Source organism: Mytilus edulis, chromosome 6, assembly GCF_963676685.1.
Source record: "Mytilus edulis chromosome 6, xbMytEdul2.2, whole genome shotgun sequence".
In the NCBI taxonomy this organism is placed as follows: domain Eukaryota; kingdom Metazoa; phylum Mollusca; class Bivalvia; order Mytilida; family Mytilidae; genus Mytilus; species Mytilus edulis.
The window spans coordinates 62,766,892-62,789,260 of NC_092349.1; the positions used below are offsets into that span (position 1 = coordinate 62,766,892).

The window sequence follows — 22,369 nt, forward strand, 5'->3', positions numbered from 1 at the left end:
ACATAGACTTGCATATTCTTCAAAAATAACCTAGACCTGAAAGCATCTTTAAATAAGAAGTTTTTAATATACATTACCGCTTTAATTGTCATGAAAAAAAATCAAGATTGTTTTTGAAAAATATAGCTATGTTCAAGAAAACAAATTATAACATGTACATATAATCGCATCTTTTATATGGTCATCACAATTCATATATTAGACAAGTTAAAAAGAATATATAAATTGTGCCTTTTTCTCAAATTTTGTATACATTTTCCAACATGTGGTTCATAAAATGATACTTGTGATTTTAAAGAATAACACAAATTCAGAAAAAACAAAGAGATTGAATCTATTTTGTCTTTCAATTTCAGAGCATATTCGTCGAAAATGGATTGTTAATTCTCCAAAAGAAATTACAAAGACAAAAAGTAAATTCTTCATGAAAGTAGAATTGGACAATAAAAAGGAAAAGAATAGTTCTGCAAATTCTACACTTACCATTACCAGCATAGATAAATGAAATACAAAGAAATGTACAGTTTCATAAAGTTATATATGGCAGCAAGGACAATGGATGAGTGCTATTGAATTAAACAAAACGTATAATTTTTATGTCAACAAAATGACAACACTTGTTGAAAAGTTAATAATGTATATATGTTTGTTTATATTTTATAAAAAAAAATTGAGAAAAATTAAACAAATATGTGTGATTCTTTTAAATTAACTTCTTAGTGTTCTAAAGCAACAACGTTTGTAACGTTCATTTTGATTGGATAACATCACTAATATTCATGGCATCAATTGACATTTGAGTTCGGTTTTTGTTTTCTTTTACTTGTTTGTTAGCAATTTTACACCTTTTGATTGGGAATGTGACTGCATGTTAGCACGTATAGGTCGAATGCATATTGAAAGAACAGTAAAATACGGTGTTAAACTACATGAACAATTTTGATTACCGAATCAATAAGTAGATAGAAAATATATATGTTTCAAATATTGTATAGCTCACAAATGTAAATCGTCAAACCAAACATGTGAATACTCATATACCACCTCGGTGTTCTTGTTATTGATGGCAGATAAATACTCGGCCGGGTCATATCAAAGATTTTCAAATTGCTATTTGTTGTTTCACCTCTAAGTTTTATTTGGGAGTAAGCGCGACGACGGAAGGAGTCGGCATAAGTCCGGTTAGATTTGACGTCCCTTCCAGGGGGCTGTCACCCTAGGAACGGTATATATTATATATATTTTCCTGTGTCGCATAAACTGCTTTATTTGTACAGCAAAATAAATTGTGTAGGTTATTTTTTTTAGGTTTAATTACACGTGTAATTTAATTCCAAGACTAAAATTATGACAACCTTAATGATAGGTTTCAAATATGTTTCGACAGGTTATTAATGTGGAGGTTAACCAAATACATTGTAACTATCAAACTGAATATATATGGAAATTATGATTCCAGTGAAATTGCAATCCAATGAAGTAATGTGTAACCTTGTGCGAACTAACGATTACTTTTATACGTTCTGTTTGTTCTCAAACATGTCTTTGAACTAAACTATTTTTTTGATAATAGACAATCATGAACAGCAGTATTTTCTGCGACGACAATCACAAATTTTAAACATAAAAATGTACACGTGTAACAAAATCAACCATGTCAATTTCAGCATGCATGTTTAGTGAATGTCAAGTTCAGTTCAAAATTCTGAACCATAGACCAATCGTACACTTCTGAAGCAAATGTTATTTGTTTTACTGTTGAAATTAGTTGTTATGTTAAAATAGATAATTGTTTACTTTGAGCGATGGATTATTGTTGACCATTCGAGATTCTTTTTTGCGAACCCGTCTTAAGCTGAATGTGTGATTTTAATATTACTACACGGGCCTCAAGGGATTTTAGATCGAAAATAAATGCAAAAAATGTGATTTTTTGTGTCTTTCAAGGCACAAACAATACAGAATTAATGCAAATAACTGTTTAGTGTCTTTAAATTTCAGCTCTATTTTTACTCGGCTCGAGACAGGAGTAAGAGCTCGTTAAATCTCGCATTACATCTGTTTCGTAGTCTGGTACAAATACAGCTGATATTTAAAGACACTAAACAGTTATTGTCTATATAAACTTTCCATTCGAGAATATATTTTGTTAAGAAATTTTATAGTAAAAGTGACACAGTTTTAGTCGTTATAGAAGATCCTATTGGAAATTCCGTATATTTACATAAATGTAACCTATAACTCCATACAATTGACAAAATGTCAACATAAGTTAGTATTTAAAACTAACACATCACTTGTCCTGTGTTCTCATCTTTTCTGATTTAGGATCATCTTTAGAAAAACTTGGTGTTAGCTAGCTATCAAAAAATTGCAGATTCTTCCTCACTTAAAACAGTTCCCACTCTGAAGCATAATATCATCTATATAAACAGAATCCGATTGATAACCTCGTTCAACTTGTATAGCAATAAAATGATCTAATGCTATTGATGGTATGTCCACATGTCCTTTAGACCAAACACTACAATCAATGTTACCAACAGATCTAGTCCATAAGCTCGATCCATAGAATTTTATGTCATTAAACACGTAACCTACTAAGACAGACAGGTAATTGGCATTTTGGTGACATAGTTTATACACAAATCTGAAACATCTTGGACCGCTACTGTGTAAAATAGACGAGGTTAACTTGGCTTTTGTCCCAGATGGGAAGTTGTCACCATCAAACTTTAAACACCATTCTGGAAAAAAATTATGATCAACAATCTGCATTAAAATCGTTTTAAAACTTACAATTGTTTCCATTGTTTCGATGTTTGTCTTTAATGTGTGAAACTTCACGTGTAACGTTATTCGGAGTTACTTATTAAATTTCTTTATCATAGTGTTTGAAAAGATACTGTTAATCAAAATGAAATGTCATTGTTTATCTCCGTCTAAAACATTGCCGTCAAATATCATGTAAACATCCGCTCCTTGTTCTGTTTCCTTTGCAAATCAATGTTCTCTTGGAAAGATAGATGTGCATTGTTGTAAAACAAATAAAGTTACCATGTGTCGGACAGTTGCTTTTTATTTTGCTCTTTGTAATAGAATTCTTCGGGTTGTTTTAGAAACATGTTGAATTTTTCAAACCTTTTCACTTAGATGGTCGTATTGTCCAATTTGATTTTTCGGTTTGATTTTAATATATATATTTGTTTAAATATACTTTTTCACTTTTTTGGTCTTTTGGAAAATGTTGTTTGTGCTGTTTTTAGACCCTTCGACAACGAAATTTGTTTTACATGCACACGTATAAAAATTGCGGTTTTTATCCAACGCAATAATAGGTTTGAACGTAGTTTTCAATTTAGACTCGTTTATATATATATATATATACGTTTTCTTTATCGCCATTTATTAAGTTAAGGCAGACGAAGAAAATAATATCATAAGAACGAGCTGTTATTTATAAGACGTCAGTCAAGGCAAGACGAACTATTGGCAATGGCAACGAAAACACCAACGAGACTGCAAAAACAATATGATGTAATACCTCTCTTACTACTTACCGGTGTTTGAAAGTGTAATATATTGATGTGTTTCCCAGTACCCAATGTCTGTCTTGCTATTTGTATATCCACATTTATTCCCATTATTGAAATGACAGTTATACACATTTGTATCTACAATAAGAAGATCGTAAAACTAAAAGCTACATAAAACGAAAAATATGATATGTTCAAATGTGCATTTTATATGTGATTCGCCGGTTCATGTTAAAACATAATTTTCATAATTAAGAACTGTACGATAAAATTGAGAATGGAAATGGGGAAGGTATCAAATAGCAGAAAACACCCGAAGGCCACAATGGTTCTTCAACGTGGCGGGAAAATTCCACACCAGGAGGCGGTTTTCAGTTGCCCTATACAAAAATATGCACTAATTAAGTGAGCATTTACCGATTTTTTCTTTCCTAATTTGAAAAACAAATTACCACATAAATATTACATTTCCCTAAACCTTACGTATTTGAAAGTTTTTCCTTGATAATTTGAATTTTATAAAAAATGAGAGATTTTCAATCTTTTCGCAATATTGATACTAGCAAAACGATGCAAAATCGTTTTTCGTTTTGATTTCAATTATTCGTTCTTACCATTGCATGTTCTATTTAAAACTTCAATATCATCTATAGCAATGCCTCCATCAAAATGGGTGATTATCCGGGAAGCTACGACATGTATTTCAGTAACTGGTGATGCAATCGCTATGACTGCGTCCATCCAATCACCGGATATATATGACAATTCCCATAATTCATGCTGAACACCATCATTCCTGACGTCAACAACTGATAATTTCAAACAGTTATTGTTGAAAAATTTGTAAGAAAATGTCAAGCACCTTTCTCTTCCATTATCCTTTATTCTATGTTTAAGGACTGCATTATTGGATTGGTTTGCTTGTACCATATATGTATCTGCGTATACATAATGACCTGTAAAAGATAAAATATTGCATGCAGACGACAGTAAAAGGGAAACCAATTACTATTAATAAGAGAAGACTATACATAGAACAAAAAAACACTTTAAAAGAGTAGTCCATTAAACAGAACACAGAAGACAAAACATTAAGTCATATGAACACAAACGGAATGACATTTGAAAAGTAGTTGTTATTCTTACCTTACGACAATGTGCTGTTAGCTAGAAATTGGCCGTTTCAGAATTTAAAGCATCATTGGTAATTTCATTGTTTGTACCCCAAAATGAAAATAACGTCATTGGTTAAATTTCCATCGTTTATGACATTTTTAATCAATCAAGACGTTTTGGTGTACACTTTTGAAAATATTACCCAGGATGCATTAAATTTTGAAAGGCGAATTATAGGCAAGTCATATCGATTGACAATTCACAAATTAGAGAAAAAGGAGTTTTGACAATACAGTGGATATCACACATTTTATATTGGACCACTTGATAAAAAAAATATACCTTTTGATGTTCGAGTTGTACTATCTGTTAAAGGTTGACCTCCTAAAGTCCAGCCTGCTTTTCGCTTTGTCCACATAAAGCTACCCATGGATATGTCCTCTAGTGAACATATTCCTGGCTCTTCAAAATCACACTTAGTGTTATGGTTTTGATCTAAAATTTGAAATGTAATGTCTTCATTAGATGTAGGTGTTTTAACAATTAATTATTCATTAGAAAATTAATATCTAAAAATAACTGATTTGAACATAAGAACATAGGAAATGAAACAACAATTAAATCAACTAAGAATGCATAAAATAATAAAATACGAATGAGATTGTAGGCAATGACTATAGGTATAAAACACTAAGTTGAACTCAATATGGTTCAGCCTGAAACCTAAATCATACAGATCTTAATAATACAGTTCTAAATCATATAGGCGCACAAATATACTAATATCACGAAAATCCTTGGCGTTGTCAGTTTATTTTCGAATTATGAGTTATGATATGATATCCCTTTTGGTATAGTTCGCTTCTCTTTCAAGTGAACGCTACCAATAAAAAAAAAGATGTGCTATGATTGGCAATGACACAACTCTCCAAACGAGACCAAATAAAACAGAAATAAACATGAAATTAGGTCACCGTACTACCTTCAACAAAGAACAAAGCCCACACCACATAGTCAGCTATTATAAAAGGCACCGAAATGACAAATGTTCAACAATTCAAACGAGAAACTAACGGCCAAATGTATGTACAACATAATGAACGGATAACAAATATGTTAAACAGCAACAACGACAACCACCGAATTGCAGGCTCCTGACAGACACATACAGAATGTGACGGGCTTAAACTAGTGTGGAGGCCCAAATTCCGTCCCTAGCCTGGGACAGTAGTGCAACAGAAATAAATAATTAAGTACACACTATAGAAATCATTTGAAAAAAGTATAAATCATAAGATGGATCCAAATAGAAATACATATAAAATAGCACAGATTGGACGTGGGTGGGTACTTATACATCCCAACAACTAAAAGGCACTAAGTACAGACCTAGTAGCTAGTTCAAAGCTTATAATTACTAATAAATAAGTCATGCATGCATCTAAGAATATTATATCAATCAGTACACATATCAGACAAATTAAGTTAATAAATTAATAAATAAACTAACTGACTAATACCTCTGATTGACGTGACAGTCTTTATCCATGTATCAAATTTTGCTACTCTTGTATACACTCCCGGTAGCGTAGATTTACCACAAATACCACCACCCCAACTGGTCACACCAACCAACTGCCAAGTTCCATCGTTATTTGTACACATAAGTGGACCACCACTATCACCCTATTGAATATATACTACATACAAACTTATAAAAACCTTAAGTAAGACAGCAACCTTACACTTAAAGCAATCGAAAAGAAATATATTGAAGTTACCATACGTAACTTTATGGTTGCAGTCGCATTCGCATCACAAATAACACTTGTCCTGTTCAGAAAAGATTAATGAAAGAAAAATGAAAATCAACAAAGCTTCTCCAAACAGACAAAATATTGAATGAAATGATGCCAACCACATACAAGTTTTCTTTGATCAGACTGATATTGGATGATCACTTACTTCTTTTTCCTATTTTGCCCATAATGTTTTTCAGGTTCAACAAAAATAAAAAGAGGGGAATAGTTGCAACGAATTGTATTTGCAAAATGTCGCAAAAAGGAAAAGACACAAGATAGTTCAACTAAAATAGTTTTCTGTTACATGTGAAAGGCTATTTACCAAATAATCTATATAGGTATAAATACAATATTTACAAAAATATGCAGGTTTGAGTCATACACATAAATAAAGAAAATGTGTCTTATGTTTTCGACGTGCATGATGCCAACTAATCTATATAGGTATAAGTACAATATTTACAAACATATGCTGGTTTGAGTCATACACATAAATAAAGAAAAGGTGTCTTATTTTTTCGACGTGCATGATAATAAGATTATGAGGCCACTCACTTTCACATTTATTTTCAACACAGACTAATTTGTTCTTTCTGATGAAATAATTATATATGAATAAAAAACTATTACTATAGTTCAGAATAACTTAAAAACAACACGTAATGTAGCTTGAAGAAATCGTAAAAAGACAGCTGAATAACTTATACGTCTAATAACCTTGTTTACATTTCTTAGTAAGAAAAGATTGCATTTTAGTTACCATAACAATTCATCTTACTTGACATGTGTCGCCTCCTTTTCCCGCCAGAATCCCAGCACATACCATTCCATCATTTATATCTGATGAATATGCTAAACTACATTTTGAGTTAGTCCACATGAACGCTTTAGCATACATCAAATCAGTTGGACGTTTTTGTAATGTTGCATCTACAAAAAATCATCAGTGTTTGTTTCTGTATAAATACTTTAAAATACTAATTCATGACACCAAAATCCGTGATACATAATATCAAGCTCTATTCTTTAGAATTAGAGATGTTGGATTTGCATTTAAATCAATTTAAACTGTAAACATTAGTAGAACAGCAGATATGCTTACCCTTTCGTCACACGATTTTACTAATTGTTTGTCTTAAAAATCTATAATATATATATTTGCCACTGAACGTTTAGCAATAAAAGTCAAACAATCACAGTTTACTATTTTTTGTTGTTAAATGTATGAACAGGTATTTACCAAGTCATGTGTAATCGTCTAGTTCAAAAAGTAAAATAACAAATATACCGAACTTCCAGAAAAATTCTAAAAAGAAAGTACCTAAACAACACTAAAAAGAATGTCACTTATACAATGACCTTTTAGCTGAAATAACTTCGAATAAAAATGAACCCATATTAAATGCATCAAACATATCAAACCAACAATGTAATCAGCGTTCTGCTGAATGTGCTTAAAAGCAAAATATGTATAAATGTCGGGGAAATGCTTATTGACAGTGTTCAAACCTATCAAAAAAAAAAAGGACTACAAAAATGAGTGAACATCTTTGTTTTAAGTACGTTTTTGAAAAATTACAAAATGCTTTCGACTTTTTGCTTATTTTGACCGATGGCCACTGTATTTCTTAAAGCTAAGATCGTTTTTGGAATTGACAAACTTATAGTCTAGTAGCTAAGGTATAAATGTCTTTTTGGATCTTGTAATCCCATGCCAGCAATGTAACTGAACAACCACGTGCTACATACCCTTTGGATCTGTTAATCCCCACCCAGCGGTATAACAAATGGAGTCACGTGGTATATGTTGTAAGGTGTTAGGCAAACATATAGGTTTTGTATAATCATCAAACGAGACTGGCATCTGTAAAAGCAACACAGCGATATCTGCCTTATAGATAAAGTTGTAGTCAGGGTTCATAATAATTTCTGATACACGAATAACGTTGCCATCCCTTCCGTCTTTCAATGGAGTGCCAGTACCGATGGACACCATATGTGGTACACTGAGAACACTAAGTAAGTACGAAAATAAAAATGTATTTAGTTTTATTTAATTTGTACTCATTATAGTCAGTAATCATTTAGAAAATAAAGAAATATGTTAAATAATTATAGGTGATGTAATTCATCTTGAACATCAATGATGTGGTAAAGCCTCAGTACTGTCTTTTTATAAAACTTCCCTCTAGCATACATGTTCATATAGTCATAGACATGTTCTGCTTATAAATGCTCGAAAGCTTTATGTTTTTTTAAAAACCACGAAATGTTGAAATTGTGCGAGAAAGATTTCCAATTATACCTTTCAACACAGTGTCCAGCTGTGATCACCCAGCGGTCAGATATCAGTGTTCCTCCACAGATAAAATTGTTCCCTTTTCTAACGGCAACAACCCATGGCCACTGTCCTTTATATGCTTGGGTGCCACCAATTATATAAGGTACCATTAATGAAGGGCTTCGTTCTCCACAAGCTTTAAAACACAATACATATCATTCAAAACCATCTTGCAATAACAAAGCTTAATATGTCAAATAAACTCATCATAAGTACTTAGATTAAAATGTAGTATGCCAGTTGTGCGTTTCGTCTACAAAACACTCATCAGTTCCGCTCGAATACAAAAATAAATCGAATGAAATACGCTTTAAATAGTTCATTAAGGTGGTACCTAACACTACAGGGAGATAACTCTGTAAAATCAGCTAAACGTTTTAATTACGTTGTGTTGTTAAGGGAATATTAAGCTTCTTAATGATCAAAATGAGTGTTTGTCAAACTGCTATATAACCAGTGTAATTTTTCTGATAAAACGGTTGGTTCAAATTATTTGAAATTTTTATATTTTTGTCAAAGGGTCAAAGTAAATACCTTGTCAAAATTTTATGAAAATTAAACGAGCCAAATTAATTTTAGTTAAATGTTGGGTACCACCTTAATGTAAAATGAGAACACTTATTAGTTCAATATAAATCTAATGCTTTACAATTTTGCGAATGATACTAACTGACTAACAGTTCTCGTTGCGTTGTAGATACTACATTGTACAACATGTAACTGTAAACCACAATATAATTCGAAATTGTAATATAGAAATAACCTGATTTGATGTTGCAAAATGATAGAAATATACAAATTATGTTTCGTGCAATGAATGACGCTGTAGAATAACACAGAAGATGACCGATGCACATTAAAATAAAGAAGAGAAAACAATATTGAATTGTGGATAAAAAGAATAAGGCATTACCTTTCTTACTACAGTTAAGTATAATCTCCGTTTTACTCTGACAAACTGTTGAAGGATGCAAATAACTATACAAGTGGCTGCCACCTTGTTCTCCTTGCTTGCGGGACATATATACTTTCTGATAAGAAGGAACAGATCGAGATCCTGATATATTACTGAAATGAATTTAACGTTAATTCATTGGTAGTGCTGTTGAATGATAGCGGAGACGTCATAATCATGTGTGTTTGTAGTGCAAAAAGGATAAGGAAAAATAAATCCGCTGAAGGACATATCTCATTTCTGAGTCTTCAAGATAATTTCTAGGTAGCAGCACATTCACTGTGTATGCTGATACACTTATTTCTACACACACCAGCAAAGTCTTTAAGACCTTTAAACAAAAAACTTACATGTACAAGCAGTTATGAAAGGTATACGTAACATAACGGCTGATGAATATAATATATTTTGTTTTGTTAGACAAATGTATTGTAGTTGTAGCGTATTATAATGCTTTCTATTACACCATACTAATAACATTTCGAATTTCTCAAAATGTATATGACCCAAATATCATTCGGACAGGACAAGACAAGACAATATCTTATTTAAGTCAGATGAGGAATTTACTTCTTTTATTCAGTATCAATGAAACAATGAAGGTGGCGATATAGTGCTTTCATATGATCAATAAATTTAAGAAATAATTGATACAAGCTAAACTTTATTGTAGTTTTAACATGGGATTGTGATGAGCTTTTATTTAGAAATTGTTTCCTAATTAAACACCAAACATAATTTTTAAGGGTTTCAACAGTTGTACTATGCACAGAGAATTTTGAAACTTACTCGAATGATAAATATTTACATATGATATCACCAACTGTATCCTCCCACTCATCTGCGCAGACCGGAAGCCAAGATCTACCATGACGTATGCGTAGAACCATATCATCAAGCATTGCTACAACAACCATGATGGAGTAGGTTAATATTTTTTTGTATTATTAACGCAGGTCATCTGTTCGTTTTGGGTAAATATATGTAGCTTTTGGATACGTAACAAAAAATATCATAAACCTTCACATAAATTGACACTTGGTGATAATTTACTTTCATGGAAACACTGGCCATTAAATTTCGACATGTATTTTTCAATGAATTGTCAAAGGTGAGTAATTAAAAACCTGTACTTTCTTTGTATTCTTACTGTTTAGTATTTTCGCATACTCAAATTTCTCGTAACAAATTCGAGTATGAGACTTCTTATGACTTATTTTGAATATAAAGCAAAGCTATTCGCTTCACACTGGTTAGTAATACATATTCAAGGAATAGAATAGTTTTATTTGGTTATATAGGAAGTAAAAATAATAAACTGATGTTCCGAACCATTAAAATTTAAAATAATTGACACTTGAATCAAAATTCTACAGTAGATATAGGTTACATAAGAGTTTAAGCTGTTACTAACCACAATCATTTTCGTCTGAAGCATCGTCACAATCACATCGTCCATTACACTGCAAGATATCATTAATACACTGACCATTGCCACATCTGAACTCATCTTTTCCACAAGGACCTGTAGTAAAAATAATGTTGATGTTAAATATTCTACAAAATTCGTACACTAGTTGTTTTTTTTATGCATATTCGTCGCTGGGCTTCTAAAATGTTGTAAATTACAAATTTTTCAAAAAAAAAATATCTCACAAACAGGCTTTGAAAATTTTTGCAAAATGCATGCTTCCAAAATGTCGTATGTTAACTTGAACATTTTTGTAAATAGCAGTGAAATACAAACTTTGACATTTCTGGATTATCCAAGAACTTAAATTATTTTCACAGAAATAAAGAAATGTACAATTATTTTTTTCCCAAAGCCATTCTACAACGATTTTCAAGTTTTCATACAACATTTTTGATGCAAACTTTACAAACAACTGACATTGGCAATTTTGTAAAAAGTCTTATTTCACACATTTTGATTGGTCTAACTGTATTCTATTTTGAAATACCAAAGATTTCCTCCCGCCCAGACCATTGGTGTCAAAAAGTATTTTTAGCCAAAAAAGTCATATACGACATTTTAAAAGCCCAGCGACGTTTATGTAATTTTTTATAAATATCATCCAATAAGGAAATAAGCAGCGTTCCATAATATTATTTTAATATTTCTTCTGCACACGAAAACTAATTTCAACATACAAAAAGTGTAGACTTTTAGTAATGTGATACACTATCTACGCATTCGAAAATTTATTCTTGGACACAAAATGAAAATATTTGCAGCTCTGTTGCAATCGTCCGATTACAATTATTAATCGCCCTTTTTTTATTATTAATATGATGTGTTACAAATCAAAGGTAAACTGAAAACGTGCGTTTAAATTCAATCTAAAGTAATAGTTTCAAAAACACACTATACGTTAGGATATCCAAAGATAACAATTTGTATAAGTTGTATACAACTCTTGGTGCTTTTGTTAATCCGATTCCCTAACCGTGTACAGTTCTTTACATGAATGTTAATTAATTTCGATAATTTTTAGACAATCAAATTTGAATTGATTATAACATATGAATAATGAATTATTTGTCTTTTCAATTTCTATGACATTTACTAAATTTTACAAATGATATATATTTGACTTACAAGATGTGAAGGCCACGGTTGTAAAAGAAACACGTGTCATGTCTCAAATCGCTATCGGTATTATTGGATAGTTCTATACATACATACTTGGCTTATAATTTGTTCAAAAGAAATTCTATGGAGCCATTGATATATATTTTTAAAAGAACATAAAGCATACCACATGACTGTTCGTCTTCACCATGGTAACAATCAGCCTCGCTATCACACCACCATTCTGATGGAAGACAGTTCCTGTCACCACACTTTGACAGCCTTGCAGAACAATCCAAACCTACAATGACAACAGTAAATTCAATTTACATTAAGAATTCCTTACAGCTAAATTGTTTTAAACGTAAAACTGGAGATGTGGTATGACTGCCAATGAACTCATACTAGGTTTGTTCGACATATGCGCCTTTCATCTACATTCGAATCAAGAGATTAAAAGGTAAAAAAAAAACCACAAAAAAAATCAAACGTTAGCAGGTGGATGTTTTTTCCAATGATGACTAAACACTTGTTCCTATAATTCAAATGCAAAATGATCCGTAGATGAATAAACATTGGTGGTTTTAATCACGTGATACACCTATCTCAGAGTTTTGTTATTACCTTTTGGTCTGGGGTTATATTCTAATGTAAAATTGATATGTCCCCTTGTTATAACCTCAACAAATAAAGCCGCTCCAGACGACAACAGGTTAAAATAAGACGAATAGTTGCACAAGTTGATCAATTCACCATCATTGGCTGAAAATCCATCATAGACGAAAACACCCTCACTTTCACAGTCAATACCAGTATACACATTCAAGCATGTTATGTTGACTTCAATTGTCTAAAAAAAATATGAAAAAAAATCAATAGAAAAATAAAAAATAAAAAAAATAACTTTGTACTATACACACATGGTGCTCTTTTGTTTAAAGGTTACGAAAAATACTTTTAAAGCACTATTTTTGTAATTCTTCTTCAAGAGAACACTCGACAGTAGATGTGATAAAATGAATAAGCATTGAAGACAAACGAACACTTAACTGGTAGTGTAAATACGTGACTCATATTCTTGTTTATTGCTAAGCAGGAATTGAAGAATGTTCTCTCCTCTCATGACAATTGAATAAACTCTACATGCAGAAATGCTTTATTGTGTAACTGTCATGCAAGACACATATACTACGTTTCAAACTTTAATTATAACAGTTATCAGTGCTTTGTATTTAAAACCATTTTTAAACTTTCTTCTGATTTATCAGTTCTTACAAACCTCATTAACGTTTCCAAGCAATAACCATGAACAGCCGAGTTGTCCTGTTGACCGTTTTAAACCTACAACCAAGCTGCCAGTATCATTTACAAATATTTGTTCTGTCATGTAACAAGCTACCGGTAAGTGATATGTCGATGGTACTTCTGTACTTGATGGATCATTTGCAATTGATGATTTAGGAATGAATAAGATCGAAGAACTGACATCAATGTCTGATATAAAACCATAGTCCGACGCATCTGAAATTGCTTGAAGGGTGTGTGTCACTGGCGATGTCGTAAAACTAGACATATGGAGTGTTTCTTTAAATGTGTCACTAATATCTTGAATATCTGACACCAGGTTATAAGAAGAAGTGAACCTTACGACGGTTGGATCATACATCTTTGATATAAAATAATCTGAATTAAATGACATGTCAGAGCTCAATGTATTAGCTTGAGTTAATGACAATGACTTTTGATTAGGAACTTGCTTAATTTGTTTATCATCATTGAATGTATTTACAAAAGTAGTTATATCTATATCTGGTGTTGTAACAGGCGGTCGTGATATATATGAAAACCCATAATAGATATCAGTTAATAAGGTACTAGATAACAACATGCTTGGTAACAAAACGTCCCCTTTTGTTGGAGTGAAAATGACACTGTAGCCAGAAAATCCCGAAGCAATAATATCATATGTCGACAGAAAACTTGATGATTGTGAAGACATAATACTTGTTGATTGTGACGACATAATACTTGATAATTGTGACGACATAATACTTGATGATTTTGACGACATAATACTTGGTGATTGTGACGATATAATACTTGATTGTGACGATATAATACTTGTTGATTGTGACGGCATAATAGTTGAGGATTGTAACGACGACAGAATACTTGGTAATTGTGACGAAAGATTACTTGATGATTGTTGTCGAGTCTCGATTGCTATTGATGAATGAATCGATTGAGTATTTGATAATGGTGCCGACAGAATGTTTATAGATTGTTGCGATAAAGCGTTTAATGAGAGAGTTGCAAACATGCTTGACGATTGAGTCGGTATTATACTTAATATCCCTGTCTGTAGAATACCTCTGGACTCTGTTACTAGAATACTTGATAACTCTGTCGGTAGTATTTGTGAAGGTTGGTAATTTAATGTATGGGTCACTTTTATTTCATTCGTTTCATCAATAAGAATAGAATCATAAAACAGTTTTTGAGACTCGTGTGAAGATATCAACATCATCTTATCTACTGTTAAAGTTTGTGTGTAAAATTGGTCAACAGTTGTAGATTTTTCGGCATTATCTATTCCCAACGAAGGCGATATGTCAGCCGATGAATGGTCAATCAGTTTAAAGCTGGTGTGATATCCTCCATCAGTAAGCAACAACTCTGAGTTTGGATTATTCTTAGAGAGAAACTGTTCTATAGTAGATTGGTCCAAATAGCTGTAGTCTGTTGTTTGTTGTTGACTGGTATCTGTTTTAAATAGATTTGAAAATATTCAAAAGGATTAAATTGCTGTCAATGATTTGTAAAGTAAGAGTATCTTATATATACAAAAAAAAGAGATTTGTTAAATATTTCATTGTGTTTTCGATAGTATTTATCTTTGAAAGGTGCAAATACCTTTTCCTTTTTTTTTTTTAAATCTCAAGCACAATGACATTAGAATATTAGCATCAATTCAGACGCTAGGTGCGGGGAATGCGTTACTCACCAATGAATTTCTTTATCAAAACCTGAAAGCCTGGTCTTGTTACCATCTGATCTGATCTAAATTCTATACACATGCTGCCCTCCCCTTTAAAGGTTGGTGGCGCATTTGTTCCACAAAATTTTGTTGATGTCACTTCCCTACACTTTCCATCATACACCATCACATAATCCCAACTGCATTTATATTGGTACTCCAAATCAAACGACGTAAAATCTATAGAGACCTTGAAAAACAGTAAAATAGAATGAAAGACCTATACAGATTATTTTTTATATCTTGACTTTATAAAAAATATCAAAATTCTACAATCTTTTCAAGTCAACGCTATATTCATGGATAAAGTAATATAAGTCCGTCCACTGTGCTGCAAAAGTGTCACTATGGGATGTCAATATAACGTTATCGGCAAGTATGATGCTTTTAAATCAATACTATTTGAAAAACCTCAGAATGAGGCGTTTTAATATCTTTTGTAGCTTTTCCTCATTTAGGTTAAAAGCTAGAAGACTAAAACTTTCAATTCTGACTAAATTTACAGTAAATCCGTTTTATGTTGGTACTTTTATTTTTTTAAATATTATGTCGTGATATATATTCTAACATGGAACCAATTTATAACTGTGTAATTTAAAGACAGGTCAAACTACAGTATTGTATTTATATATTATTTAAAAAAAACCAACAATACTTAATCTATCGCAAGCAAAGTTATTCACCGCTGTGTAATATGACATTGTGTTTCATCTATTGCTTTCATACAGCATGCAGCTTATCAATATGCATAAAACATTTTTTTAAAAACTATATATATAATCGACAAAAAGATATAAAATAACATGAATCTTAAAAACAATGTTTTTATAAAAATAAGATTTGTTTACCTGAGAGAAATATAGTTTATTAAAATTAACATCATGCTCCATATTTTATGTCATATTTTATAAATTGGCTTCCTTGTTATTTTAATCTTAGTATTATGATTCGTCCATCTATTATAGCTCGCAATAAGCATTATAAAGAAAAATCCCCATTTTAAATTCACATTTAAATAAAGAAATAAAACTTTTTGAGTTTTGTTCTGTATCCTATCCAATAAAATATCTGATACATGATTACAAAATTTGTAATTATACAGATACATGTATAAGGTTTAAATTCCTTCAGGCAAAATTGGCCTTACTAGATGGATTTAATAGGTCCTTTCTAGTTTATAGGTCTTTATTCGTTCCTTTTATAACCATGCACTACAAACTAGTAAAAGTATGAAATGGTCCACATGCATATGTATATCTATATTCGACTGTACTGATTGTATTCGACCAGTCTGAATTGGTCTGAACGTTAATTGATAATACTCGACTGTAGTCTAACTACAAATGTATACTTAACCGTCTGAAGCTAACTAAATATACATATTCATGGAATTACAATCTGTCGATACTTGTAACTTGGCATTGCACAAGGTCATGTTTTTCTCTGGCTGTTTTATGACGTCTTTACACTAAATCCATTGGATGTTGGATGTGTACGGATTGATATTTTAGTCTTAGTTGCATGATTTTTTTTATTAGTTGTTAGTGGCTTTGAACTAGCTGCCAGATAACTGCGAGTACTCTCAGATCTGTTCATTGTGTCTTTTTGTGTCGGGATGTATAAGTACCGGGCCACGTCCACTGTATTTTTGTCCATCTGATAAGTTAAGCCTTTTCAACTGATTTTTATAGTTCGTTCTTATGTTGTACTGTTATATCACTGTCCCAGGTAAGGGGGAGGGTTGGGATCCTGCTAACATGTTTAACCCCTCCACATTATTTATGTATGGGCCTGTCCCAAGTCAGGAGCCTGTAATTCAGTGGTTGTCGTTTGTTTATGTGTTACATATTTGTTTTTCGTTCATTTTTTTTTACATAAATAAGTCCGTTAGATTTCTCGTTTGAACTGTTTTACATTGTCTTATCGGGGCCTTTTATAGCTCACTATGCGGTATGGGCTTTGCTCATTGTTGAAGGCCGTACGGTGACCTATAGTTGTTAATGTCTGTGTTATTTTGGTCTTTTGTGGATAGTTGTCTCATTGGCAATCATACCACATCTTCTTTTTGATATGAACTTCTACTTGACATCATGATAGTCTCTTATTATTCTGTACAGAATTGCTTTTTTATAGCTTTATTTTTTTTTTACACCTAATGTAATGTTAAATTATATATATTTTTGAGAGATTATACTTAAATAAAATATTTAATTGAATTGAAATGTAATATAATGTGTGAAATCTAGCGCTTAATCGGCATGATGTTCACACCGTCTAACAAACATTAATACGAAAACAGACTTTAAACGAAAATTTTAATCCTCCGTAATATTTAATACAATTATTTAAATGAAGGGAGGATGTAGATTTAAACATATCAATTGTAATGACACCATGAAATAATATAATACCTATCATTTTCATTTTTGCTAACATGAGGTCAGAGGACTTAAATATTTGCATTTCACTGACATACATGTAGTACCTTCAATAATGCATTTGAAGATTTCTTCTCTTCAGCTATGCTATAAACATGATACATTCGGTATTTCAATTTTTGCATATTTATTTAATAAATCTGTAGAATTTTATGCTAATCGGTTTAAAATATCACATGGTCCGACATTTAACTATGCAGTCACGTCCTTGAATTTTGCCATTGTTTCTTGAAAAAACAGTTCACATTTAGTAAAACTGTTTTTTAATTCGATAACATACTTTGTAAGTTTTTATGACAGGTTTGTTCATTTGGAAGACGATAATTGTACAGCAACTTTGTTTTTAAACAATTGGTAGGGGTTCCTATCCATTGTTTTTTCTTTCGTTTGAAAAACGCAATTGTAAGCCCGTAGATCACCCACGCCTTTTCCAAATATAAAACAGTAGTTAAGGATTCATAAGCTTTTGAGAGAAAGTTTAAAATTAATGTAAAATTGTGGTAAGTGGATGTTGTCTTTCATTATAATCTAATGACCACTATTTATCAAACTTTTTTTGATTGTTCTTCATTTTATAATAAAATATCATATATATAAAAAAGAAGATTTGGTATGATTGCCAATGAGACAACTATCCACAAAAGACCAAAATTATACAGACATTAACAACTATAGGTCACCGTACGGCCTTCAACAATGAGCAAAGCCCATACCGCATAACCAGCTATAAAAGGGCCGATAAGACAATATTGATTTGAGACAATGAGGTCAAAGGTCAAAGTTACAGTAGATTGAACCAATGAATTGAAATAAGGTTTTTTTTCGAGTTCCCGAGCATGCTGATATAGATGATTGTAGAAAATGTAGAAAATGAACTAATCGACTTAATACACCACAGATTGCGACTTATGGACGACTTCTAAATCTTATTCATGTATCTCTTCTATTTAAATTTACAACTATAAAATGTATTTAACAGAAAAGGTCACATTCCTCATGTTCAATGCATTTAATTACTTTATACAAAATTAAAAGTTTAATTGATGGGGTTGAATAAAATTATTTATGTCTATTATAGATACATGTATATGATATTAATATTGACACCTGTATTTACATGGTGACGAAAAGGTTAGCAAGGGTTATTACTATTCAAATTCATATTTCAAAGATCGTAAATCAAATAAACTGTTTGTATATTTGAAATATCAATTTAAATACAAACATTTTATAAAATATTTTTGAATATCTAGAGTAAATCATTAAATATATTTAAATGCTTTCCTCAAATAATAATATTAAGAGAACTGTCCAGTTATGGTATAGTGCTGAAAATGTAAAGGATTTAGAGGAACTTTAAAGTACTATTGTTAGCTGTCCGATGTTTACTTAATATAAAGAAAGATAATTTGTCAATTCTTTTCTCGAAATAGGTGTTCTAATATTCACCTCAGAAACTTACAAAACCTTTGAATAGACTTATTAAGAAGGGATATAATTACGATACTGTTGTCAAGTCATTAAAGATTGCATATTTTGGCGTTAATATTGAGTCACTGATAAGGTCTTTGCATCGGAACTAAACACATTATTTTTTAAAAACAGTTGTTGGCATGACACGGGTTATGTTCTTCTCATATATGTTATGATGGTATGATACTAAACCCCTAACGGGAAGGATTGTGCCTGATGTTCATATGATGAAATCATAATCTTTCAGTCAGTTTAATTGAAGTCTGGAGCTGGAATGTCAGTTAACTGCTAGTAGTCTGTTGTTATTTATGTATTATTGTCATTTTGTTTATTTTCTTAGGTTACATCTTCTGACATCAGACTCGGATTTCTCTTGAACTGAATTTTAATGTGCGTATTGTTATTCGTTTACTTTACTACATTGGTTAGAGGTATAGGGGGAGGGTTGAGATCTCACAAACATGTTTAACCCCGCCGCATTTTTGCGCCTGTCCCAAGTCAGGAGCCTCTGGCCTTTGTTAGTCTTGTATTATTTTAATTTTAGTTTCTTGTGTACAATTTGGAAATTAGTATGGCGTTCATTATCACTGGACTAGTATATATTTGTTTAGGGGCCAGCTGAAGGACGCCTCCGGGTGCGGGAATTTCTCGCTGCATTGAAGACCTGTTGGTGACCCTCTGCTGTTGTTTTTTATTTGGTCGGGTTGTTGTCTCTTTGACACATTCCCCATTTCCATTCTCAATTTTAATCAAAGAAATATGATATCAAACAAAAACCAATAGACCTGCTATTTTTTGCTCTACATAACTTGATATATATTGGCTATAAAAGATGAATTGAGTATGAAAATGACCAAACATCGAGCAATATCCAATTCGCATTTGAATTCAAAATGATCGGTGGAAATAACAAAACATTAAACAGGAAAGAAAGCTTAAGAAAGATCGACATCAGTGATTAACTCACGATGTACAACAGAAGATATCTGTCTATACCATACGCGAAACTCTATACCAGATATAAAGCTCCATACAATATATTATGAAGCTCCATAAAATATATGAAGCACTATACCATATGCGAAGCTCTATGCCATATGTTAACTTCCAACCATATGTGAAGCTCTATACCATATGTGATGCTCCATGCCATATTTAAAACTTCATACCATATTTGAAGCTCCATACCATATGTAAAATACCATATTTGAAGCGCAATACCATATGTAAAGCTCCATACCATATGCGAAGCTCTATGACATATGTTAACTTCCATACCACATGTGAAGCTCTATACCATATGTGAAGCTCCATACCATATGTGAAGCTCCATACCATATGTTACGCTCATACCATATGCAAAGCTTCATACCATATGTGACGCTCCATACCATATTTGAAGCTCCATACCGTATGTGAACCTCTATACCATATTTAAAGCTCCATACCATATTTGAAGCTCCATTCCATATGTGAAATACTATATGTAAAGCTCCATACCATATGTGACGCTTCATACAATATGTGAAGCTCCATACCATATGTGACGCTCCATACCGTATTTGAAGCTCCATACCATATGTGAAGCTCCGTACAATATGTGAAGCTCTATACAATGTGCGAAGCTATATAAAATTTGTGCAGCTTCATACCATGTGTGAAGCTCCATACAATATGTGAAGCTCCATACAATATGTGAAGCGCAATACAACATGTTAAGCGCCATACAATATATGAAGCTCCATACCATACGTGAAGATCTAAAAAATACCCTATCACATCAAAGGCAACATAATTTTAAAATATTATGTTAAAAACAAGGAAACTTCAATACGCAAATCAAGATAACAAAAACGGAGATAATCGCATGAACTCTAAACTTTGAAAAAAATCATTAAAAATTGAATGATGCAGAGAGAAACTGAAGCAGATATTGATAAACTTCAATGATACAGATACCCAAAACACAATAAATTCAGAAAAGAAATCTCGAGAACCACATATCATGTTCTACAATAGACAAGTCAGTATATACTGTTTGTCCGTGATAGTTTCGAAACTAGTATTAAACACTAAATTGTATGTTTAACGGGGACAAAAATAAAGAAATTCTCATAGTTATCTAATTTGAAGTTACCTCTGAATTTGAATGGATATTCCATTTACAATGCAAATTAAAATCATAGTTCTTTCCTTCTTCAAATCCAGGACTTGATAAGACTATACTATCTTCTTTTAAAAATATATCCTTTGAGCAGCCTTTTACTGATTTTATACCAACTACAAAAAAAAAGAAGAAAAGTTAAACACATCAAAATCAGTTGCTACCTTGATATTGGTTCAGATCGTTCTTATTGAAGGCTAATAGTTGCAGAGATGCGATTTCATTTCATGACGTAAAAGTACATTTTTAACTAACAGTTTCTGAAACAGTCTCCATCAGTTCAAAATAAGAGTGACATGTAGATTTCTCTACAAAAGTGGATTTTGTTTAGTGTGACGTCCATTTTTTGCTCACCTAGTATACATTTATTAGGTGCCAGATAAATCCCAACTGCAGGTACACGATTTTCTTCCTGTACTGAAAATCTATTGGTGGCTTTCTGCTGTTCTCTGCTCTTTAATCGGGTTGTTGTCTCTTTGAAACCGTTTACGTTTTCATTCTCAATTTTATAATTGGAGGCTTTTTATTTTATTTTTTAAGTCTTTATGTTTGTTTTCTTTCCAACAATACAAAATTGCAAATTTATACCAGATATGTAATAATATTGACCAAGAAATTATATTTTCAAATCAGTAGTAAAATTATGTAGTAAAGAAATTGAAGCTTTTTTGGTGAAACATTTAAATTGACTGTGTAGATGTTTTAATCCTGCATTAACACATAACATATGAACTTCTTTTGAAATGTGTCATTTTTAACACATGTATATATCGTTCACATAAATAATTATCTCACCCAGAAGAAAGATGAATACGTATGCGTCCATAATTATAATATCCAAAATATTGATCCCATGGCTAAACATTATTATTTAGTATTACACGTATATTTATTCTATTTTACATGGGACATTTTATTACATCATTTCAACAAAT

General features: G+C 31.7%; 2 protein-coding genes across 2 annotated transcripts in view; one reads left to right on the plus strand and one right to left on the minus strand.

Annotated features, from left to right (window-relative positions):
* LOC139528074 (uncharacterized) overlaps window positions 1-702 on the plus strand; it is a 62,638-nt gene extending 61,936 nt beyond the window's left edge. The window contains exon 32 of the mRNA XM_071323883.1: window positions 357-702. Coding sequence (XP_071179984.1) covers window positions 357-505 — 149 coding nt within the window. The 3' untranslated portion in view covers window positions 506-702. The remainder of the gene's footprint in view (window positions 1-356) is intronic.
* On the minus strand, window positions 679-22,369 carry LOC139528075 (uncharacterized). Its single transcript, XM_071323884.1, has 17 exons — window positions 22,230-22,369; window positions 21,408-21,550; window positions 15,327-15,549; window positions 13,602-15,085; window positions 12,947-13,172; window positions 12,510-12,623; window positions 11,165-11,275; window positions 10,540-10,654; window positions 9,709-9,863; window positions 8,760-8,931; window positions 8,204-8,469; window positions 7,233-7,384; window positions 6,173-6,338; window positions 4,995-5,147; window positions 4,151-4,492; window positions 3,561-3,674; window positions 679-2,747 (listed from the first exon to the last, which is right to left on the minus strand). The coding sequence occupies exons 1-17, from the start codon at window positions 22,297-22,299 to the stop codon at window positions 2,386-2,388; spliced, it is 4,368 nt and encodes a 1,455-aa protein (XP_071179985.1). The 5' UTR covers window positions 22,300-22,369; the 3' UTR covers window positions 679-2,385.